We start from the raw sequence: 25,482 nt of genomic DNA, 5'->3' as shown, positions 1-25,482 counted from the left end.
CAACGTATTAGGAAAATAATGGCTGCTGTTGCATCATGCAGGTGGGTGCTATGCATTGGTGGTGGTTGAAGTGGTTCGCCTCTGTCTAATCGCCTTGAGTATCTAGAAATGCTCTATATAAATGTCATTATCTGTGTTTTATTTAAATAAAAACTCATGTTATCACATGTATCCATTTTAGCCTGTGTTTGAAGTACATCTGGAAACAACTGTGATTGTGTTGGAAGGAGTTGTATGTTTATATGTGTTGTCACAAAAGCCACAAAGAGCCATAGCAAGGTTTGGGGTAGCCACCCTTTGCATTTGGTTTCCTGGCTGCAAATTGAGAGTCATAATAGCACTGTTGTGCACAAAACCAAGTCCAAGACAGAACTGATGGAATAGGGAAAAGGTGGAGGCTTTTAAAGGGGAAGACAGGAAGTAAGATCAAAGGGGTCGGGCTCATGATGGTCTTCAGCCGTAGGCTCGAGCCCGGACGTGACATCACAGGGGCCGGCAAGGGCTTCTTCCATAGGCTCGGTCCTGGAAGTGACGTCAAGAGGGCCAGGTGGAATCTCCTGTGAATGGTCTGCAGGAAAGGGAGAAAACAAGTCCGTGCACTCTGCCACATCCCGGTATGATTCGGAACTGCCCATACTCAAGCCCTTTAACTGCCTCCCATGCAAACGTGTGTGACAGTGTACAGGTTTACAGGGTCATTATTGTCAAATGTGCCTGGCAGAAGTGAGATTCTTATTTGCAGGTTGGACAATTTCCGTTACTGCCCCTCCTTAAAAATTAATTTGCTTTTGAGTTAGATAATTCAGGGAAGTGTATAGTTGTGCTGCCGCTGGGATTTAAAATGCTTCCCCTGAACCCCAGAATATAATACAGCACTGTGCAGGAAACTAGTGCAGTTGAACCAGTCTGTGCACGCGTAGTGTGTTTGATTCTGGTCAGGTCCTTTAGCAGCTGTGTTTTGAAATTAACTGTTTAAAATATCAGTATTAAGGTAACGGAGCATAATAAATTGTAATATATTACTCGTATCACTCATTATAGTGATAATCTGTTAAGATGGTTTTGAAAGTGTAAAGTGATTTTAATGAGAAGAAACTGAAATGTTATGCAAACAACATATTAACAGATATTCAGTATATTGATATTGAAGCAGAGCTCCATCTGTTAAATAGGGAACATCAGAAAGTTTATTCCATTGTTATAAATAAAAATGAAAATTTCTCAAAATGCTGTTAAAGAAAAAATATTCCTCAAATCCTCACTTTTCACTTGTTTTATTTTTCACAAACTTTGAGATTTGTATAAATGAGGGCAGTGCTTGAAATTTAAATCAGTGTGTGTGTGTATGTTGATAAAACAAAAGTGTTTTCTCTTACAGATATGGGACCTGGCAGATACCGAGCGGAAGGGCTTTTTGAGCAAACAGGTAGGTGGGTTAACTTTAGTCATTTAATCTTTATTCAATTAAAATGAAATAGATGTTTTAAGAAGCAAATACAAATGGTGATGTTACATTGCACGATTAAATAAAAATGCCTGATCAAACAGCAGATTATAGATGTGCAGTAAAATGTGAGCAGGCTAATGTAATCATAAATTTGTTGATAGAGGGCAAAATAGAGTGGTATTGATTAAAGGAGAGGCTTGGTAAGCAGAAGGAAACTGATGGCTTAACCTTAATTTATGCAACAAGCTTGGTGGTTTAGATGTTTCTAACAATTCTTTCTTGAGAACTTTTTTTTTTTTTTTATGACATTAAATTCAGTCGGGGTGACGGGTATTAACTTTGCTTTCACTCTGCTGAATAATTTCACCCATTGCACTTTGTCGTGCCTGTTGCATGATATGCTGAAAACATACAGTGGAGTGGTAATACGACTTTACAGGTTCAAAGTCACTACTTTGTTGATCTCTGAAGGGAAATGCATTTACTTCAGCAGCATGACAGTACACAAAGTCACAGTGCAAACTATTATGTAAGTGCAATACTGTACTTGTTACTGGAATGTCTGTACTGGTGCGTGGCTGCAGTTGTATGTTCACACTTCTGCTGCTAGAGTAGTGTGCAGGATATGGCGAGTAAATTAAGACGATCATGTTCAGAGAGAGCGGTTAGGAGCAGGCGCTGATAGAGCGCATTGCCGCACCCACCACACTACAAACCAACTCAAGATCCCAGATTAGGATCCGAGTGCAGCCATGCAATGGGTGACACCACAGCACCACACTAGTTCAGATGAAGTGGAACAGTGTGAGGTTTTTTATGGTGGCTGGAGAGCCAGTTCTGCCACCAACCCCCAAGTTTTTCCATTCAGGTTCGAAGGGCCTACATGCAGGGCTGGATGCAGATTAACATCATACCCAGGATGGAGTGGCTAATTCTAAATTATTTTATATTGAGTGATGAAATTAAGCATTTATATACAGTAAATAAAAAAAAAAAAATCTGCATCCAAGTGTATGTCCGTGCTGTATTAAAGCCTGGGATCAAAAAACTTCTGAAATCGTCAGAAACAAAATTGAAAAATAGAGATGTCAGGTAATTGAAAGGAACTACTCTGGGCATCACTGTCCTAGAAGGATTTCTTTTGCTGACGTGCTTACCTTGTTTTTTCATTAGCGGTGGGAGAAAAAGTAAAAGGAATACCGTTTAGCCAATGTTAGCAGCTAAGAGACTTTCTTTCTTCTGATGTGTCTTTTTGCTGACGTGCTGACCTCGCTTGTGTTATTAGCGGCTAAGCGAGTTTTCTGTTTCCTTGGAGGCGGAGCCCTTACCCCGACTCCACCTCTCGCTTCCAGGCTGGACAGACACACACACTTCCACAAGTAGACATTTATATATAAGATACTGTTCTTTGCAATGAAATCTAAAGACTAGTTCTGAACTCTCTGCTCGTTTTGAGTTATAATAATCATATAATCATATAATGCATGTTGATGAACTGTGTGATGGCCTGAATGTATGTTCTTTATTTCTTTCAGGAGTTTTTTGTTGTCTTGCGGCTCATCGCCTGTGCTCAGAATGGACTTGAAGTGTCCTTGAGCAGTCTTAGCCTGGCTGTCTCACCCCCTGTTTTTGTGAGTTGCTTATCTATTTATGGAGTTATTTGGCAGTCATCTCCTTGTGGGCATAAGCTTCAGTGATTGAAAGTGCCTGTTGAAGAGCCAAAAGTCAAACCACTCACACCAGTCAAATTGCAATATTTACTTTTTAAATTAAATTCTTCCAACTATATAAACTTACAACTAAGTAAATCTTCCTAAAAAAGAACCTGTTCTTATTTTAAAGAGTTACAGTTACCATTTGAATACAATTCTAATTCCACCATTTGCTGAAATTAAAAAGAAAAAATGCAATTTAACTTGTACAAACAATGCTTGCAGTCTCTCGTGTGTGTGTGTGTGTGTGTGTGTGTGTGTGTGTGTGTGAGAGAGAGTGAGAGAGTGTGTTTTTTTTTAATTATACTCCACCTAAACTTCTAAATGAAAGGTTGTGAAACATTTAAAGCAAACTATGTCTTTAAGCAATTATCTATCTGAAATGCATTACAGTATGACTTGTAAGCAGTATGACCTAGCAGCAAATGCTGTTAAAATAAGAGAATACACCACTTTCTGTATTATTGATTATACTGTATGAGCATCTTGGGTTTGGTTTCAGTATGTAAATTATTTTTATTAAGCAGACTTTGGTTGCTTGTCAGTATGCTGTCCATTGTACTCTGTGAAGAGCAAGTAAAAACCAAATATTGCCAAAGTGTCTGTATTTAATAGAGGAGAAATACAGTAATAAAAGTAATGTCCATGTTCAACAAAGTAGAATTTTCAACTGGTAAGAACTGTGTGTAAAATATTTTATAGAATGGTGTTGCCTACATTTTTTAAAAGAGAACAAGGTAAAGGGTAATGAGAGTAGCTGTAAGCATTTCAGCCTGTATGAGTTGGTTATTGTGAAGGTTGTAAGTGGATTTGAAATTGAGAGTTGTAGGTTGCCACTAGTCTTGTTAAAAGGATATTTTTAAAAGTAGCACTAAGTCAATAAAGCACTCTCCAAGAAGTAGTTTAGCCTGAACTAATTATCTAAGCTTGGATAACCTACCTCTGTTGTACTTTCTTTCCCTCTACCTCTCTTTCTCTAGCATGACACTAGCAGTCCCCTGCTGGTTTCAGGAGCCATGCCCAGTGATGTGGCCTGGGCAGTTAAGGTATGTGCCTAAGCATTTGTTATTTTCATTTTTTCAGGTTGCAGTCAAATAGTTATTCTTCACATATAGTTGGTGTTTAACTCCAAGCATTTTTCCATGTTTTATTATTTTTACTTCATGTAACGATGGATGCTACACATGTACCTTAAAAAAGGAATAAAACACAACAAATCAGAAGAGTACATGTTCAGTTTAAATTCGTTCACTGTTAGGTTTTGCTAAACCAACTGGTGAGCTACAGCCAGCATATCACTTTAATTTTGCAAACTGTGTCAATCCAGATAATTTATAACATTGGGAATCAATAAATTCAATTTGGCTGTTGCATTCACTGGTATTTTATTTAACCTGCAAACACATGATTTTCCCCTCCCTCAGCTGTTTATTCCAGTAATTCCAAGTCAAGTAGTGGCTTTCCCCATAGCTATTTACAGCTCCTTTCCAGCCCAGCTGATGTGGCCAGAGTGTAGAATGCATAGGTAATTTCTCAATCCTCCTTAAATTTAATTGCTGGCACTTACTGTAGTTTTCTCTAGTTGCAGCCAATATGTATACTTTCTTGCTGGCAAGGAAGAGTCTTCATTTTGCATTATGGGTATTTGTCTTTCTCTCTCTCATTGTAGCCAGAGGAGAAGTTAAAGTTTGATACTATATTTGACAGCCTTGGCCCAGCAAAGGGTATGGTCTCTGGAGATAAAGTCAAACCAGTGCTGCTAAACTCCAAATTGCCTGTGGATGTATTGGGAAGGGTAAGTAGGAGTAATATTTCATAAAAATTGTTATGGTGGCTAATTAGTTTCATTCTTTTCTTTTGCTCATTCTTTTCCTGAGAAGCATATGTTTATACTTGGCTAAACATAGTACAAACATAGACACTGGTATATCGTTTCTGAGAAAAATGGTGATCTCAACAGCTTGTGCTGAACCTTACATCAGCTGGCAGTTTTGACATTCGGCTGCAGATACAGAATGTTACAAACTAAATATGGTTTCCTGGTGCTGCCATCATTTGTTTAGAAAATTTTCTGCTTACTTTCACGTGACAGGAAATTTTCCTATTTGTCAGGCTGACCTGGCAGTGGGATATTGCCACTGCTTGTTGAAAACTGGATTTTGTCAGCTTTTAATGCTGCAGTTACTTTTAGCACTTAACTCCGGTATTGCTCATGGGCAGATGGTATCTTTACTTTGACTGTGGCTGGCTATGCAGGAGTTCTCCATGTGTACAGTAAAACAGGGCACTGGGTGTTTCATTTTAATGGACAGGTTAATATGGGTATCTATGCCTTTACACTTGACTTTGCACAGAAAAGTAATTGTAGAAAAAGTAGAAAAAGCTCACTATTCGTGCTTGGAAACTACTTATCTAATTACTGCTTAGGAGAAGGTGTATCTACCTGATGAGTTGAAAGATTTAGGCATACTCAAATCACAGACAGAATCAGGTGGTGCATTTCATGTTTCGTAGGGTTGCATTATAGAAGTGGTATGATAACAACATGTTGGTTTTATTTTAGAATTTAGAAATTTTGGTTGCCCTCAAAGTTGTATATGTTTTGATTATTATTTGCCAGCATGTCTTTGGTGCTGAAGTATTATGTACATTAACACACAGATTAGACTGCAGACCTTTTATACCACAGCTAACGGTATACACATTTTAACTTTGTGCACCATTACATCCCTTTTTATATTTCTATTGTAAACCGAACCTTTCATGCACTGGGAAAAAATGCTTCTAGTAATGTAAATCCTTCCAGTTCTACTCTTTCTCCGCACCTAACACAAATTGTTCCCAGTGTCTGCTCAGATTCATAAGCCAGTGTAAAACCATTCAACCAATTCACAATTGTTCTGTTAGGACTCCATTTTATCTACATGAAAATATTTGCTTCTTCTAAACTCCTCTCTGTGTGCAGACTTAATACATCCCCATATGTAGAAGACTGACTCAAACAAAACACTCCATTGAAACGGATTTGCATTTTAAAAAAATACTCTAGGTTATCCTCCAGTGTATCACCTAAAAAATTAAAGATTTCTGGCAAAATCAACACTTAAGTCAGTTTTAAAATAATGCCATGTTACAGGCAAATATCGTTTAGTCATTGCCAGTTCATATTGGTTCCAATACACTCATATTGATTGTCAACAATGCCTACAAATACCGTGCAAGCAGCTCCTCCCTGTGGCTTCAGGTATTACAAATATACAAGAAGCAGCTTCATCTGCCTGGAGTGGTCAGCTATGTGCGTCTTATAAAAAGGAAACATCCTTCCATTTTCCTAACCTGCTTATCTAGGCCAGGGTCCCAGGGCAGCTGTCATCAGCAGTCTGCAGGCGCAAGGCATCAACAACACTTTGGTGTGTGTGCACACTTGCTTGGGCAAATTTAGCAACACATGTTCACCAAACCTGCAAGTTTCTAAGACTGTGGGAGGAAACCAGAAAACCCAGAGGGGTGGACCCATGTGAACATAGAGAGAGCATACAAACTCAATGCAGGGAGCACACAGGGTATGAACCCTGGTCTCCTTGTTGCGACGCAGCAGCACTACAACTGCGTCAGTGTGCCTTCTGCAAGGAAACATGATACTCCTAATGGAAACATTCATGACAACTTTTAGATACCTCTGAGGCAAGTAGAACACACACTCCACTAGATTCTGTAAAAAGGCCCTGAGAACTAACCATGAAATCAAGATACAAAAATAGTTGAGCTCATGGCCTGAAAAGCAGTGTGTCATCCTAGGGGTTTGGGTGGGGGGGAACAGTTCGACATCATGGCAGTACCATTTCTATACCATCAAGAAGGCATGAGATCCAAGCCCCTGTTAAGTGTAGCGCAAGATAAAATACCTACCAAAAAGCAGTTTCCTTAACCTGTTCGTGAAGATAAAAATACCAAAGCACACAAATGAATGTTGCATCAAAATGCATTGACTGTAGTATTGCAGGAAGTGTGTGCACTGTAGGTATTCCTGTTTGTAAGTAGGGAAAATTTATACAAGTTTGTGTTTTCTGCATAAGTATAACCAATATGTTTAAAACATCATCATCAGTTTTCTCTTTCAGTGTCCGGTCATCAAACAATTAGTATCACCACACGCCATCTATTACTTGGCAGAAGACGGCAGTCATTTTATACATTTTATTCTACTGCACGTGTTTACTTTTTCAATCAAGAACACACACAATTGAGGTACAATCAAAATAGCTACAAGGGTTAGAGTTGTGGGTAAATGAACTGTGTATCCAGTACACAATGGATACTGTCCCACTCTTAGCTGTATTATACTGTCCATGAATTTACCAAACGAGGTCACACATTTGGCAGAGTCCTATAACCTACAGTGTAGGGTTATACTGTCTCATCCATTCTAGCATGGGGTCCCTTGGAGTTTCCCAGGAATATCCTGGGGATTAAATATCCCATCTGGTTCAGCTCAGTGCTTTGTCAGTGTGACCCTTACCAGACAAAGTGGGTGAAATATGAAATGAAGTGCCTATTGTTAAAGTAATTTCATATTTTATTTTCCTGGGCAATAATATTGTAAGTGTGGTCATCAATTTGATACAATCAACTGCTTAAATACTTATTTTCATCTTAAAGATAGGTGTGGGTTGTTAATTGCTTTCATTAAATTAATGCGCTGCAGGTTTTTATTTTGTTAAATACTAGTTTATGACATAAGAAATGATTGCACAATTGAAAGCCAAAGGGTTGCTTGTAACTTCATTTTTTGAAAATGTAGTTTTAAACACTACTGTATTTAGAAATTGTGACCAGATAGAGCATCTTTAGAAAGAAAAATAAAAAGTTAATAGAATCAATCATCTCTTCTTCTTGTAAAATGTTTAATGTTCCTAAACAAAATGAATATCTGAAAGGATATGTTTAAAATATTATGTAAATGTCTGCTGAAAAGGTACTTTCTCTCTCTCCCCCTTGCAGGTTTGGGACCTGAGTGACATTGACCGAGATGGAATGCTTGATCGGGATGAATTTGCTGTGGTAAAGAATCTTAATTTGTTTTATTTGAAATGTAGCGTTTTAGTGCTTGTCATGTGTTTTACTTCAATTGCAAGAAGAATTTCTATTTTTGAATTAGTACAAGTCTGCTATGGACTGGAAATCTCTCCAAGATTAGTTTCAGTTACAACCTTATGCCCAGTGCTGCTAGGAATGTCTGTATGACCCTGTAGAGAAGAAAGTAAGTTAATAAGAGATCATACACTGTATACACTTCTTTTTCCAGACATATTTTTATTTTTCTAGGTAACCAGTCAAATGTGCAATTTTTAATTCTGTTGAGTGGTTGTTGACATTTGAATAGTAGTGTCTGCATCTATAGATGCAATCAGTAGATGGCAGTAAAGCAAATAGAAATGCTGATGCTCGACATGAAATACTTTACAATTAGATCATTATAAAGTCAGTTCCATACAACAGTACTGTAAATAAATGTGTAAAACAAGTTTTGTATAATTCTTGAGCGCTAACATTTATATTGACACCTAATTCAAAAAATCGGTATGGAATGGGCTGTTCAGTACTTCCATGCAAATTTCACTTTATACAACAAGAAGTAGCTCAATGGAAAATACAAAATATAGTGAAGAACATTAACTTGTGTAAAATGTATTATGTACACAAATAAAATGTGGTCTAGAGTAAAATGAGCAGGAAATTGATCTAATGAGCAACTTCAATAATAATTCATTTGAAGCTAAACACAGTTTGGTCAAGTTAAGTAAAAAAAGCTGCATAGATAGGCTGGTGCAGGGTGACTTAATATCATTGTCCATCTTGAACTTTACAGATCTAGTTGTGTGTGTGTGTGTTCATTCATTCATTTCTTTCTGTTCATCAAGCATATGATCTAGTAGGTCAAACAAGCTGTCAGTTATGTTCTTTTCTTTCTGTGTGTGTGTGCTTGACTGTGTGTACATGTACATCTAAAAATGATGTGTCTCAAACTACTCATGCAGAAATTTAGCAAATCAATATGCCAAGTCCCATGGAACAAACTGCACAAATACGGGTTAAATTAAACAATTACTGTGGCAGTCTTTGTTGGACATAGTTCAGACTGTATTTGAAGGATATGGGGGTATGTGCTGGACCAAACTGAACGAAAAACAATTGGTCTGGAGCCTCTAACAAGGCATGCATGATGCAGCCTATTTGAAGAAGATGGGTCTTTTTTTGTTATCGTTGTACATAGGTCTCAAGATTCAGTATCGTTACCTTGGAAAGCACTTGTTCTAAAATGTCCCACCTTTGCTGAGATGTAGTCTTTCAGGACATCTGCACTACAAAAAAAAAAAAACAATTTTCCAACAAGAATTGTAACTTTAACACATTAAAATCAATTTTAATTTTCCACAGACCAATGCCATGCTAAAACTTACCTCAATGTTCTGAACATCTTAGAATCAGAATCTGAACTTTAACTTGATAAGCTATGTTTTGATCCCATCACTAAAGTTCCATTTACATGGAAATAAAATGGGCCAAACAGAGTTACTTGTTATAGACTCTTGAAGTGTAAGATCACCTCTTTGCTTTAATGTCAAATTGAATTTGGTACTATCTTGCTCATGTTAGCTCCCTACTGGCTTTTGCCAAATATTAGAAAGTTTTTTTTTTTTTGGAAAGTTGTGAATTAGAATTTAGCTTTTCACAATTATTCTGTTCTTATAAATGTTTATAGTGTTTCTTGTTACTTCTGAAACCTTTGCACTAAAACACACACAAGTGAGTTTCTAGTGTAGCAGTTTTGCTGTTAATCAGTTTTAACTGCTCCACTTTAATTTAATATTGGTGTTTAGTGACATGTAATTCCCAACTGCCTAAATATTGTGAAGTTTACAAGCATTTTTAATTGTTTTACTATCTTGTGTCCTCCTCTAGTAATAATTTTAGTTTGAACTTTCTTTCACACTTAAACGTGGGAGGGGCTTGTTTACTGCATTTAAAAGTTTCATGCTGCCTTTTTCCTTTGTGCAGAAGAACTTGTTCATCCTTTGTCTCTCTCTCTCTCTCTATCTCCATCTGTGTATTGCAGGCAATGTACCTTGTATACCGTGCCCTAGAAAAGGAGCCTGTGCCAATGTCTTTGCCTGCTGCTCTAGTACCACCATCTAAAAGGAAGAAAGCCACTCTTCCCAGCATAGTGCCTCTTCTGCCTTCTCCTCCCTCTTCCAAGGAGTCCCGACAATCTCTTCCTGCCAGCAATGTGGTGGCTTCTAAAACTTTGCCGGTATGGGTATAACCTGCTTGTTCATTGTAATTGTATTCAATACTTTCTTAGCGACATGAAGCAGTCCCAGAATGCCATGCTCAAATAGAACTATTACATTTTTATGACACAATTTTCCATTGATGTATCTTCCTGAGCTGTTACTTGCCCATCATCTGCATGCTTACAGGTATATTTTGTAGGAAAATACTATTCAACAGTGTTGGAGTGCTGATGGTACATTAATAAGTGTCATCCATTTCTATAATAGACTGTTATTCATTTATTTGTGTGTTTATTTAACCCACCACTACCACTTGTCTATTCTCATCCACATCAATCTTCAACTTGCCCTATGGCTTTCTGTCCACTTCCACCTCTCTGTTCCTGTGGCTTCTCACTTTTCCTCTTCTCTTTCAACAGTGGGTAGTAAGTGCTGCTGACAAAGCCAAGTATGACGAAATCTTTTTGAAGACAGATAAAGATAAAGATGGGTTGGTGTCTGGACCAGAGGTCAGGGAAATTTTTTTAAAAACAGGCCTTCCCTCCACCATGCTGGCTCACATATGGTAAGGTGCAGGAGCCAATTATCTATTTACTTGTTTGTTTATATATTGTCAGAAATACAGTACATTGTTTTAATTACAGTAATGATTAACTTTATACAGTTATCCAATACAGTCATGCACCAACTTATGGCTCCATTTGGTGGCGTGTCCGCAGTATGGCGATTTACGAAGTGTACAGGGCATTGCAACTGATGCTCTAAGGCTCTGATGTGGGACACCGATAGGCATACTTTAATTGCTGGTAACGAGTAGCAGAAACCGATCTTCAAGTCAGTCCATGTAAGGCAGTGTTTTCCAACCATTATTGGATCATTGGATTGTGAGTGGGTTAACTAAAGCCAGTGTTTCTTAACCACCAAGTCATGACTCGAGTCAATGGGGGCAGGTCGCAGATTGCTGTTATTGGTTCACGAGTGGGTCGCCTCAGTGATCAGCAGCACTGCATGATACAGTATGTTTCCCTATTTCTAAGTGAGCTCCTATCACCAAGGGAGGGGGGGGTGTCCCCCAATCACGTGCGTTTCACCAAGGGGGCAGTTCACAGTAACTGCTAGTAAGGGAAAACTGAGTTGCCGGACCATAAGTTGGAGGGACACTGGTGGAAGGTAGGCGGTGCAGGCAGAATGCATAAGAATTAGCCATTTTGAGCAGTGCCAATGAAAACAAACCTTAAAGGGTCCTCCAAGAGTCAGAAAATATGAGACCCTGTTAAATAATAATACTGGCTGGTTTTGGCCATTTCTAGAACATTCTTAGCTTGTTGTTTTCCTATGGCACTCTACATAGCTCTGTCGACCATAAATTGACGCATGACTGTATTTCATATTTATGCTATCTTTGGAAATATGTAAAGAAAAGTCTTTCTCTTTGAGACGGTATTTCTTTCACCCATGATTTTGTATCTGGGAGTTTAATTTTCTGGTCTTTTAACTACTGAGTATCAAAAAGCTTTGTTCTTTGCTTTTTATGGTTCTTAGCACAGTTTCTGGTTAATTGGTTCTTTCTGTAAATACTTATCTCTTCTGTGTACACAGAGGTTGCTTTTTTCCTAATTCTTCTGTTTGCTCAAATCCTCTTATGTAATTAAGCAGGATTTATGTGCACTATACTCGTATATAGTGAGATGAATGACAAGTCAGGGTATGTCAACCCTCTATTTTAAGTAGTTTTTGTCTCTTGTAAGTAATTTTGTTGTCTGGTTTTGATTGGACTTTTGTACATTTATAACTGTAATTGAAACCACTGAATAGTGCCAGATTTAAAAGTAACATCTGAACTGATTTGTGTGGGTAAAAATGTGGTAGCTCTTCATCTAATATATCTGACTTGATCATACAGGGAGCTCTGTGACACAGCTGACTGTGGGAAACTTTCCAAGGAGCAGTTTGCCTTAGCATTACATCTCATCAACCAGAAGTTGGTAAAAGGAACTGACCCTCCACATGTGCTAACCGCAGACATGATACCTCCTTCTGACCGAGGTGTCATACATAAGGTACGGGGATGGGTGGGGTGAGAGAAAGGCAGATTGAGAAACTTTTAGACCTTTAGCAGCAGTGCACTCGGCACTGGGTTCATGTAAACCTGCTTATGCCTGATGGTGCCTTTTAGGCCTCCTATAACTGAACTGAAAAGATGTCCACGTGTTTTCCCAATGAGTCCTTTCAGTCAGTTGTGACCAGATTTAACTGTGTGATTGTGTGACTCTGTGGTGAATAACATTTTCAGTTTCCTAGAGTTTTGCTATTTGATCAGTGCAGTGTTGCATAACTTTCTGTCTTTTTTACATTCTCTTTTTCATGCTGTCAGCTGGCTGCTTTCTCTTGCTGTACCTACACTATCTTGCTGTACATGCTGCAATAGCTAAAGCATCTCTTATTCAAGGTTAGCCTTTATTTTATACAACATGAAGTGCTTTGAGCAGTTGTCCATGACAGATATCAATAATAGCAATGGTAGATTTTCACAGCCATCCACAAAACACTAAACCATCTTAATAAAAGGAGCAATTATGACTTTTTATTCACTTTATCTCAGCATTCAACTCTGTTATTCCCCTGACCTCAGACTGTCAAGCTTGTGGGAATGCTTATTCTAAACCCCAGAGCATTCCAGGAGTCTGTACACAGTCCATTGCACTTTTGTTTTTACATTTATTAAAATTACAACAACAACATTTATTTATATAGCACAGTTTCATACAAAAAAAATGTAGCTCAAAGTGCTTTACATAATGAAGAATCGAAAAATAAAAGACATAGTAAGAAAATAAAATGCAGTTGTATTTCCAAGCACAACACAATTCTATCATGACTTTTACTGATTATTTAGTACTTGTAATGGTTTTAACCAGCAATGGTGAGAGTGCCTTCTAGGAGCCTGGTAAACTACTTACCGAATGGTTCAATTACAATTTGCCCCTCACCATCCACAGGGCAAGGAAAAAGGTCACGGTCTTCAGGAAAATTGGAGATTCTGTAGATGGAGTTGCGGGTACCTTTTAATCTTTTAGTGATTGGCATCACTTGGGGGTTTTTTTTGGTCCCTTAACACCACGTCTTATTAAGAAGGTTTGATTGCACATTCATTTTCTGAGGATGCAGAATAAAGCTAGTCTGATCTCCTAAATCCTCAATGATTTCTTCAGATACACAGTAGAGAGTCATCAGATAGAGTAGATACATCACAGCCTAATATGGCAACTGCACTGTGGCACCCTTTGCCAGCTTATTTAAATGGCCTTATTGAACACTGGAGCCACACTCCTATCCATACAGGACATTTATGGGGCGGGGGGTGGGATGACAGAAGAAAATGTATCCTGTAATGTTAAACTTTACACACTGAAATAATAAACTACAGTATATGCTTTCTACTATCTGGTATAAATCAGTACCGGGAGACCATTACATTTTTAACTCCTCTGCTTGACCTATCACAAGACTGTTATTATGTACAAACATCTGCACTATTGATTGATTGACCAATTTGCAGTTGGCTGATTTTTTTTTTTTGTGGGTGTTACTTGGCGTGTCTGATATTTTATAATTCTCATTTTCTAGTGTTTCCTACTTACTCATTTTTATTTTAATTGTTTATTACTATGGCTTTGTTTACTGATCTGTCTGCTTCACTGTGTCATTTCGTAATGTACTATGTTACTGCATTTTCTTTTTTGTTTGTTTCCATTTCAGCGGAAGAAGCAACTAATATTTATCATGGATTTATAAATTAAAAAACCGTATTGTTGCATTAAGTTAAACTGAAGTGGTGTGGTTCAATGGTGCAGTGGATGGCATTATTGTCTCACAGCTACAGAATTTCCGTCGCAGCAATTTCTGTGTAAGGCCTGCACGTTTTCCTCAGTGTCCAAGTTTTCATTCCAAATTCCATAAATCTGTTAATTATTAAGCAGTCACCATAAGCTTTAAAGCCACTCTGGGAAATGCATTTAATGTAGACACATGAAAAGTGCTACTTGTTAATGAATGGAATATCAATTGGAAATACAATATGGAACTACACAAAACAAGCTCTTGAATGAATGTGGGGCCAAGCGTTAACACAAGATTCTCATATATCTGACACTTTTCTTTAGTTAATGAATCATGTAACGGAGAACATTAGTAGATGTTAAGGGAAAGTACATTCAAAAAGGAAACCAATTCTAATGCAAAATGTTGTGGGAAACTGGAACAAACTACTAAGTTCGGTAGTTGAGGCCGGGATCCTGACAAATATTGAGGTTTTGGATATCTTAGCTATTGATTAACCAGACAAGTTTAATGAAATGAATCTGTAAAATGTATTAGGTTGTTATGGCGTCTTTGGACTTCTGACACCTTTCTGTCCCCAATGGCTTTGGTGTTCTTGACAAAACTATCAAACAATTTATGTTCTTCATCACCGCGATTAGAACATTTCTGCAAAGATATTCATGAAGAGTATATAATCTTGTCTCTTCACTAAATTTCATATAAATACCTCACTTTCTTACCAAATGTGCGTTCTATACCCTGCTGGTGTCTTTTTAAATGGTGTTTAATGCTGACCAGTGTCTTCATTTTCAAGATTAATGGTCTAACTGTTCAGTCAACTTAGTTGCTAAGCCTGTCTATTTACAGTTAGAGGGGGCTGTGATATAACACTTAACCTTTATTTAAAAACATACAAACATTAAGGTGAGAGCAATTAAACAAATCGCTCAAAATTAATAAATATTGGAAATAAAACATTTGAAAAAACAATACATATTTAATAATATTCAGCCTGTTTGTTATAACTCAGCCATGCAGGCTCAAATGCAGACAGTTTTCTTCCTGAGTCATATAATAACATGAATGAGATTACATACAAGCAGTACCAGATATTTCAAATGAGTTTAAGATAAATTCATGTATGTCTTGGAAGACGTATTATTGGTTAGCTCTGCTACTAATAGCATGATGTGAATGTACAATTTAACACAAGGTTATTAAAAACTTTCAGCAACAGGCTAGAGGAAAATTTCTAAAATATTAAAAATCCATAGCATTACAGTAAAGCCCTTTACACAAAATTGAGTTTTTAAGAGAACGTTTACAGAATAAGCCACCTGCAAAAACAAATGAACTGTAGAAACCAGGCTTCCATGACTATAATGGAGGAAAGAACTATGTCTAAAAAAACCTTTGGGCAATAACTGATGTATATAGACCTTTAGAACATAGATAAGCTGAACTGGTTTAAAGAGCACATACAGGCCTGATGGAAAAAGAAAAATGAGGAAAGAGCTGAGATGAGGAACATGATCTGACAAGAGTGGCCATTCAAGGGCAATAAGTAATAAATAGGTATACTGCTGTCATGAAGGGATATGAGATCAATATTCTACAAGAGAAATGGTGTGGTGTAGTCAAAGTCTCCTTTTTCCAAAGAATAATGCTGATTGAAAGTAAGACCAACAGTAAAATTGGAAAAAGTGTGGTGCATGCCCTAAACCCATTTTACAACTCCACAGAAATGAATGTTTTGCACTTAAAATGTTTGTCTGTGAGCTTTTGATACCCAGGATGCATCCCACCACTGATACTAGTTTGTGCTGGTGCTAGTTTGTTTAAGAGGTGTTAGAACCTGGAGGAAGCCAAATGAGCTGTCAATCAAACAAATTAAGAACTCTGGTTTTAAGTTGATCTCTTCATCTTGAGAATACCACACTTCAAAGTTATCTCTATTTGGAAGATACTATCTTAGCAGATGACATCATGTGCATGGGATATCTTAAACACCAATGTTTACCTTAGTTTTATTTTAAATTTGCTGTATTTCAATGCAAGATCGGGTGTTGCAGTAGAGTTGGCCTCCTCTGCATGATCTGGCAAAATCCTGAAAACACAATTAAGGTTTTTCAAGTTTGTCTATTTATGGAGAGCTAACTGACTACCTGGTGTCATTTCTCAAACTGTTTTTAGGTGCTACTATTAACTTGAATTTGGTTCTGCTGTCTACCTGTTAATCTATAGAAGGCAAAGCATTCCTTCCAGCGATACTCTGCAGTGCATGCTAATTTAATTAACACTTATAGAATCATTTAGGAGCAAAATACCTAACTGAACGAGCTACAGCATATTCTACCTTCCTCTTTTTCTGTGACCTAAAATCATCTGGCACTTTACCCAAAACAGGCCTGTCTTTGTTAATTAGACCTAAATTATTTACATTGGTTTTCCAAGACTCTTCTCCATTTGTTTTTATTTCAGCAGAGCAGTTCTCCAGGTAATTTAATGGCTGATTTCTCTGCTATCAAAGAACTGGATTCTCTGAACAACGAAATAGTGGAGCTGCAGAGGTGAGTGTTTGGGATATTTTCATGGAGCTGGGTGAATTTTTTTCATATAAACCTGTGCTGGCAAATTATGTGTGGCACCATCTTTACACCCCTTACAAAATATAGACCTTGAACTCCTGGCCCAAAAGTACAGCAGATGCAGTTATTACCAAGCCTAATATAGGAGATATTGTATATTCTAGGGGATAAAAAAAATATTTGTGAATCGATTAATTCAAAATACTGTTTCATGGGCCATATTTATGGGTTTTGAGGCCCCTTAACTAGTTGTGATGGTTATCTAGTGAGTGTAGATACCTGTGCCTTTGTGTACTATTGAAAATGAGAAATGATGACGATGGTGCAGTAGAACTGTGGAAGTCTTAGCCTTCATAGATCTTTAAGAATAAATGCAGCGATTTCAAATGAGGCATCTTTCATCATTCAGTGCTTATGTTCTGTCCTGGAGATGCACACTGGCTGCTGGTTTTTATTCCAACCTAGTGTCTAAACAAGAAGCCAATTGTTAGTGAAGCATTTAGTGCTCAAGTCAGTTATTTTGTGGCTCATTTTCGTTCACTCTCTTATTAAGATTCTGAAGACTTTTTTTTTACCCCCTAATTTTAAAAATTGTATTTTCTTAACTGTCTGCAGTTAACGAGGAGATACGCATAACAAAGAAACCAGCACTTCTTCATCAGACTTCATCCCTTTTACAAGTGTGTTTTCATCATGATATATTTGTTTTAATAAAAGATTTAGAAAGAAATGGAACTCCAAAATGTAAATGCAAAATAACAAATTGGCCCTGGGCTGTGATTCATTTGATTCATATCCTTTTAAAGGAAAACCTACAATGTAAGAATGACCTGACTGGATTTGGCATAATAAGAACACTACAAGCCATGAAATTAAATAAGCTGTGGTAATCAGTAAGCATTGGCTTGTAATTAAGCAGTGGCGCTGGAACAAAATTCCGAGACCTCTGCGGCCCTCCAGAACTAAACCCGCGATCTAGAATGTGTCATGAGAATTCAAAATAGCTGAATGCTGTTATTAAGTGAAAGGTATCTCTTAACCATTATTGACACACTTCATTGCCAGCTCTATTAGTCTGTATGTTTTTCACTTTTCTTGACTCCAAAAAAGCACAATTAATCTCAGTCTGTTTGGTTTCCATTATCCCTGAGGCACAGCTCTAATCTCTGTACTTGCATGTCAGAAGTGACTGGCAATGATGTTCAGAATATTTAAAAGAAGTTACTTATGCTGTTGATTCTATTTTCAACAGCAATTTGTGAAAACAGGAGCGCTGTTTTGGTTCAGTGAAATTTTAGACACAGGTGTTGTATATTGTATTGAGTGTTCCCAAGTAACACTGTAAAGTGGCTTAGGACCAGGAGTCTCTGTCACCCTGGAGATTTGTTACAGAGGTGCAAAACAAACCGTGCTGTACTGGGGGAAAACAGTACAGAGTGAAATCAGGCTCTGAATTTTCCATAATCTTTAATAAACTCCCTTCACATAGGGCATAATTTTACTTGTTTGTATGTACAGACAGAAAAACATTATGGGGCTATAGTGTATATTATGTATTGATTCTTGCAGGGTCTCCTCTCAGAACCACAATATATTTACTAGTCCTTCGATTTGGCAGGTGTTTTCCTCATCTGCCTTGCTTGCATTGTTCTTCCTTGCATTCACCACATACACAGAATTATTTTGCTGGCTGAGTTGTCTTTGTTTGTGGGTGGTGTTGAGAAACCAAAATAAAATGAGGTGGGTGAAACTAAACACTGAGGCTAACATTCGGCTCCAGTGGTTATAATACGTTACCAGGTATATAATGAATATGAATCTGGCACTGTTGCGTTATATTGCAACTGTCTTCTATTAAGCATTTTTAAAATGGAATACAAGTTTGAATACTTAGATACTCTGTTTTTGCAAGAAAAATATAACTTCAAACTGAAAAAGACAAGTTAAATGTGACAAATCAGAATGTGATTTCTTAGAAATAAGCAGTGCCATTTTAAATAAAGTCTTAGACTAAATCTAATATCCTGTTCCTGCCTTCAGGAGGGGTACATAACAGATTTATTTTTTTTCTCCAGCTTTTGGAGGTTTTTTTTTTTGTTTTTTGTGTCCACCCTGGCCATCGGACCTTACTCTTATTATGTGTTACCCACTTAATCCCTTTGCTTAATTTGGTGCTAGTTAGAAATAACACAAAAATTATAGTGGACCCCACCCCACCTTTCAGAAGCAACAGAACAGGAGGTCTGCAGGTATCCGAGTCAGAAGTTTAGGTTAGTACTGCTTATATTCACAAAGTCGAAGTGCAGCAGCTTTTTTTGTTTAAGCATCAGAAAAATGTTGACTGCAGCTAATGTCAAGCAAGTAAAATCATAAGCAGTACACTTTAGAAAATAATTCTCCATTAAGTAAAGTCAGAAGTGGTGACACCCCCCTCCGACACACACAATTAAGTTAACAGGAGACCTGACCTCTGGCCAGGAAAGACACCAAGCACAGCACAAGTGACAAAGGGAGGTTAGCGTCCTTACAGGAGCAGTCCAATCTTCTAAGCAGGAGCAGCAGCACCTTTAAGAGGCTGGCTCTCCTGTGTAACAAGCTGCCTCAAGGCTTAAATAGAGGAGAGGGAGGGCAATCAGTCAACGGCAAGTCGTATTTGCTTGATTTGAATATTTGTGCTGCCCCTGCCATTGTGTTCATGTGAGACCGAGCAGCTGAAATAAATTCTTCAGGGGAGGAATAGGTGAAGGAGTACATTTGACTCCTTCTCTGCTTGTAAACGTGTGTTGTGTGTGTGTGTGTGTGTGTGTGTTTCTGTGTGTGTTTTGATAGGGAAGGAGGAGGGGGCTGATGGCTCATGTCCATATGGAGATCAAGGGCAGCTCTGGGGCTATGCGGTGTTAGGATTGGGGACAGCATGCCGCAATGATGATGCGTGTGGTGAGGGACTGCTTGAAATCGCCCAGGCAACGCAGTGCCTCTAGTGAAAGGTAAGCGAGACAAGAAGTGGTGCAGCACTTCACTCAGGTCTAAACGTCTTTTCTACCTCAGTGAATTACAGCAAGTAATGCAAATTCAAAACTTTAGAGTGTTGCAGTCCTTAAATTTGCAAGAGAAAAATCTGAAGAACATTTTAAATAATTAATTAGGATTAAGCACATGCACAGTAGTTGGGCTGGGATATGAGAGAGATTTCTTTTGTCTGTTTATGCATGTAATGCTGCCTAGCTGAATAAGTTGCAGTTCATTTTTGAACAACATAAAAGTGCTGATTATTTAGGGAACACTGCGCTGTGCATTTCTTTATTGATACTTTCTTGGAGAGTTAATGTCAAAAGCAGAATGTACAGTCAGACTGAAGAGCTGCAGCAGTGCAAGAAAATCAATACTCGGTTGAATTTTTATTTGTGTGAAACTGGAGAAACTCATACGGCCCTTGCACCAAATGTGGAGGTGCCTTCTATCCCAGTACTGAAACTGAATCAATTGTACCCTAACCCCCACCTTGCAATGTTGTTATAGTGGGTGTTCTACGATTCCTTTTCTTCATTTTACTGAATCAAGGTCACATGGGCACATCATTGCTCATTTCACAGGATGTGCCAACAGATTTTTTTCATAGCTTGACCTGTAATGCAGAAACATCTGTTTCATAATGTTGAGCTATGCTGCTGCTTTGTGTGTTCTGGATTTTCAGTACAGAAGTAGGAATTTTAGACAGCACTTCAGTGTTTTGTTTTTTTTATGTGGAATCAGACACTTGCACTTGTTCATCATTTATGGAAGTAGGATCAGATTTGGAGGTGAATATGTGACATTTAAAATATCACTGACACATTTTGCTTATAGATGGAAGAGTTAGTGTTATTTATTGATAAATGCATCACTGCCGGTCCCAGTAATTGAATTTAGTTTTGTGTTTTATTATTTTATTGTGGGCTAATTGTAGCCTTCAAAGGCATTTTCACAATAAAATATTCTTCACATAAGCTTGTAGATTACCTTAAAATATGTTTTTTTTTTTACTTAATGATAAACTAGTACCATAAGACTGTTATCCTGCTAATATGGTGATTAAACACAGCATACAGTAAAAGTAAACTAGATTTTACAGGTTGTATTCAAAGAATATGAAATCAAATATTTGTAAAATAGTTACACAGTGCCATATTTATTTATTTAATAAAAACCTGAAATTTAGTTTTTTAGGCAGAGATCTAAGCATTAACTTGAGCCCATCATATGCCTAATATCAAAACTTTCAATCCGTCAATGTTAGAGTGAGGGCTTGAACTGGAGACCCTGGAACTTTGACTCAGCTGTGCTAACCATTGTGGTATCATGCCAGAAATATGAACTTTTTGACAAATGACAGTATGTTTTTCTTTTAAAAGATGCGTATCCACTAAATTTTAATTGTTTTAACTTGTGGTCTTGAAAACACTGATAGATGCTGTGAATTGCATTAGATGTAACTTGAAGAATCAACTTGGAGTAAAACCATGCCATGTTGCTTTCAATTAAAATGGTCTAACTAAGTCATTTGCTCTTTCCCTGTAGAAACCAGACATGATCTTTCACTGTTCAATCAAGTGCAATCAATGCTGTATTCCAAAAGACTTTATCATAATGATATGCACATTAGGCAATTTGTTATAATCCAGTAAACTGTAGTACACCATCAGTAAAACACAATTAGAACTCTGAAGGCTTGGCGTGGATAGCTCAAAGGAAATACAGGAGCTGTTATCCTACTGTCTGCAGTGTGTCAGATGAATATTTCACTGTCGCTTTTCAGCTATGTTCACCTGAACTTTTAAATTCTATCACTCTGTAGACCGATTATGGTTTTAATTGTTTCTTTTTCTGGATTAGGAAGGTTGTGAGCATTTCACTATCTTGTCCCTCCTATTTAGGAAGGGCAATAAGGACATTGCTGGTAAATTTCTTCTGCTTATGTTGTAGGATTATGACTTTTAATGAAAAGTTGTAAAGGTTGGCAAACAAATTCCTTATAAATACTAACATATGGGAAATTGTATTTTTATTTAGCTCATTTCCCATTTACAGCTTGTAACATCCATTGTTGCTTATTACATTAGTAAATAAATCTGTACTTAAGTGGATACTAATGCAGAAATACATGAACTTTACACTGCTAGGTATTTATGTATATTTTAATAATCCTTGCTGTAGATTTTGAATTAATTGTAGTGCATTGAATTTATTGCCTTGAGTAGGATGACATTAACTTATTGTAATATTCATTTATACTTCATAAAAATTAATTTCCCATAGCCTGTAAATTTAGAAATGGCCTAAACCTATCAGTGTTAAGCTGTCAACTGTTAGAATTTTGATTGGTGTCTGATTTTTACATATTAAAAAAGTGGCAAAATTTTCATACGTTGAATGTTGTTTGATGGCTGTTTTTAGCAGTTACCTTTGTTGGTTAAGTTACTGATGTGACAGATGTAATATATAAAGTGCAGCTGCCAGTTCGTCCTGAGTGATGATATTTTTGAGTGTTTGCTTTATACTCCTTCATAGTACTTTCAATTTGTGTTGATGTGTACTAAATTTCTTCCTTTGGGACAAATGAAGTTTTCTCTACAGAGATGTATCAAACATGTGCACCTCACTTTATCTTTACCATTTGTTAATGTTCACTTTAAAAAGAAAACCTAGGGGAGTACTACACTCCTGCCTTTAGATGTACACCATCTGCAGAAAGGCCTCTCATTAAAGCCATTTCCCTTGCTGTAAATAACAATAGACAGTCGATAATTCAAAGACCCTTGACACGTGTAATGCTGATGCTGGTTTTACAGTGTGAAAGCCATTTTTAATGTTTTGTTAAGGTACCCAACCATTGAATGAGTTAGAGAAGGTTCTTTGAACGCTTGTGAATAATTTGCATATCCCTCTTTTTTTTTTATTAATTTAAATTTGAGAGACGAGAAGACCATTTGCTGTTCCAGTATCTCATCCAGATACTTCTTAAACGTTGTTAAGATTTCTCCTTCAAATGTATGTCTCGACAGTTTGTTCCAGAGTCCCATAATTCTTGGAGCACAGAAGTGCTTCCTGGCTTCTTTCCAAAATGCACTTCTCGTTACCCATTTCCCCAAACCTTTGACAACATGCGTGCAATTATAAGGTTTAAAACACTTTTGTCCTCTTTAAGAACAAAGCATGTTCTCACTCTCTTGTGCATTTAGTTCTCCTGATGCTTCTGGAGAAGGTTTAACACAGGCCAGTAGTCTTTCTGAACAAGCAGAAATGTCATAAGAGATTTTTCTACTGTTTCATATGATTTTTGATGTATGAACTTAGTGTTACAATTGCCAGGATGTGTTTTGGCACCAAACCATTTTGTTGCAATAGGTCTTGGCTTGTATTTTTCATCTAGAATGTTCATTTCCAGAGCACCATTAATATTCCATTCTCAAAACCATTTAATTTGATTGGGAGTTAAGGGGCTAGCCCAGCAGCATTGAACGTAAGGTATGACATATACCCTGGATGGAGCACCAGTCTGTCTCGGGGCCATTTACATACAAATACAGGGCTTTTTTAGAATAATTAGCTATCTTAAACTGCACATATCTGGGGATTTGAAAGGGATCCCAGAGTGTTGTGCCAAACTCCATATAGGCAGCAGCCAGTCACAGGTTTCAACCCCTGGATACTGGATCCATGAGGCAGCAACTTTAAATAAAAAAATACAAATCCTGGAGTGTTCTCCACTCAACTTTCTGCAATACGTAGAGATTATATAATAATTGTATGAAAATGTCATCTTGTGAAACAAAACATGCACCTGTTCAAATTTCAAGTTAATCTGATAGATCTTTTACCTGATTAAATAAATTTCCAATTCCGGTGTTATTCTGTGTTTGTACCATGTAATTTCTTTGTATTGTTGATATATTAAATAACACTTAAAAATAATAATACATGCAACATAGTTAATAAACTGTTACTAAATAAGATGAATAATTAGATTTTCCCAAAATTAGATATTATTCTAGCCCTGTCTTTAACTCTTTCATTCTGTTTAAATGAAAAATCAAAGCATGAATGTGTATGCTACTGATTAATTTTCCTCTGCCTTTGTGATGCTTTGTGCTTTTTAACTCTCATTTTCAAATAAAAAATTAAATGTAGGTAAAAGCAATCCAAAAAATTCGGAAAGTGAGAAGAAATGTGAATTGATTCATAAACAGTACAAAATTAATTAAAGATCAAAACATATATGTAATACAATTTGTGAAATTAAACATAAGGACAAAGAAGTAAATGCATAGTGCAAATCAAAAGTACGGTTTGTAAATTTCAAAATTTTAAAGAATATCTATGCTTTAATTAAAAATGATCTCTTACCGGAAAATTATAAAACAATGATTTCATTGATCGTAATGTAATTTATTAAATTAATTCAAACTACTGTAATTACCAGTAACGCAAATTTCTTTTGTTGACAAAATAACGTGTAACAATGAAAAACAAACTTACCAACTCTTAGTGTTCATTTGTAGCCAATCATATGTGATAAGTGATAACTCAAAGACTTACTAACAGTTGCCTAATTTCACCATTGAATTAATATCCTTTCATGGAAATTCAGAAGGGGTGGCATTCCCCTGCAACTCCCCCTGGCATCAGCCAAGGCTATCCCACAGGCCTCCAATTCCCAGCCTGCCCTGTGGGTATCCATGAAAAGAGGGTGCCACCTGTTTTCTCTATACAGGTTGTCTCCCAGTGTCCCTCCATTATACTGGCCTCCTGACCAGTAAGAAACGTTGAGCCATCTCGGCCAGGATGCCAGTCCATGCTTGTTGTCTATGACAAAGTGTATGGAATGAGACAAAAACATTTTGCATTCAGTTTCAAATTATTTACTAAATTTGTTGCATAGAGTATATTTTTTATTTATAATTGATTATGTGATGTATATTCTTAAATGTGGCCACTCTTGCCATGCTTTACTTTTTTTTCTTTCATTTTATGTTTTGTGTTTCGTTTTGAAGTGTCACTAATTTAAATATTTAGCCCCTCATTTAAAGGATTTAACAACATGCTAATTTTATTTGAACCTACTGTGACAACCTTAAGGTGGGCATATTAATAAGCACTGGATGTGCTCACCTCTGCAATATGAATCAAGTCTGTGTTTTTTTTTTTTAAATTGAGGGAGTGGTGTGTTTTAATAATAATATACAAGATTTTTATTGCCTTCTTCTTGTATGTAATCCCCAGTAAAATTAGAATGAATTGTGTTAAAAAAAAAAATACACATAGAGGCATAAAAAAAATACACACAGAGGCAGATGAAGGCTTTATAAAACACATCCATCTTTAGCCAGTGGAGTTATTTTCCATTTTTACACTGCAGGTGCAGGTTACTGTATGTTAAATTTAGCAACTGTACCTAAAGTGTTTATAGCTAAGGGGAAAGAATGTCTCCTGCTGCTGACAGTTCACTGTTGCCATGGTAATTGCTTGCATTGATTTGTGAAGATGGCTCTCGGCGTTCCTCCCTTGGCATTTTTTTTTTTTTTCCTCCTTTTCTTTTGACTCTTTTCATTATGAGTAGAAGAGGGAGCAGGTGGATTTGG

The 25,482-nt window shown here is 37.0% G+C and overlaps 1 protein-coding gene across 2 annotated transcripts in view; it reads left to right on the top strand.

Moving 5' to 3' along the window:
* eps15 (epidermal growth factor receptor pathway substrate 15) overlaps window positions 1–25,482 on the top strand; it is a 73,015-nt gene that overhangs the window by 28,157 nt on the left and 19,376 nt on the right. Inside the window, exons 4-12 of one of the 2 annotated variants that reach the window (XM_039767273.1) lie at window positions 1,379–1,426; window positions 2,983–3,078; window positions 4,140–4,205; window positions 4,829–4,954; window positions 8,161–8,220; window positions 10,277–10,471; window positions 10,874–11,019; window positions 12,358–12,514; window positions 16,761–16,846. In XM_039767273.1, coding sequence (XP_039623207.1) covers window positions 1,379–1,426; window positions 2,983–3,078; window positions 4,140–4,205; window positions 4,829–4,954; window positions 8,161–8,220; window positions 10,277–10,471; window positions 10,874–11,019; window positions 12,358–12,514; window positions 16,761–16,846 — 980 coding nt within the window. Of the gene's footprint in view, window positions 1–1,378; window positions 1,427–2,982; window positions 3,079–4,139; window positions 4,206–4,828; window positions 4,955–8,160; window positions 8,221–10,276; window positions 10,472–10,873; window positions 11,020–12,357; window positions 12,515–16,757; window positions 16,847–25,482 lie in introns of both variants that reach the window. The other variant, XM_039767272.1, reaches the window with a different exon arrangement.

Source organism: Polypterus senegalus, chromosome 10 (genome assembly GCF_016835505.1).
Source record: "Polypterus senegalus isolate Bchr_013 chromosome 10, ASM1683550v1, whole genome shotgun sequence".
Classification (NCBI taxonomy): Eukaryota; Metazoa; Chordata; class Cladistia; order Polypteriformes; family Polypteridae; genus Polypterus; species Polypterus senegalus.
Note: the sequence above shows the minus strand (reverse complement) of the source record. Positions and strands in the feature narration are given on the sequence as shown.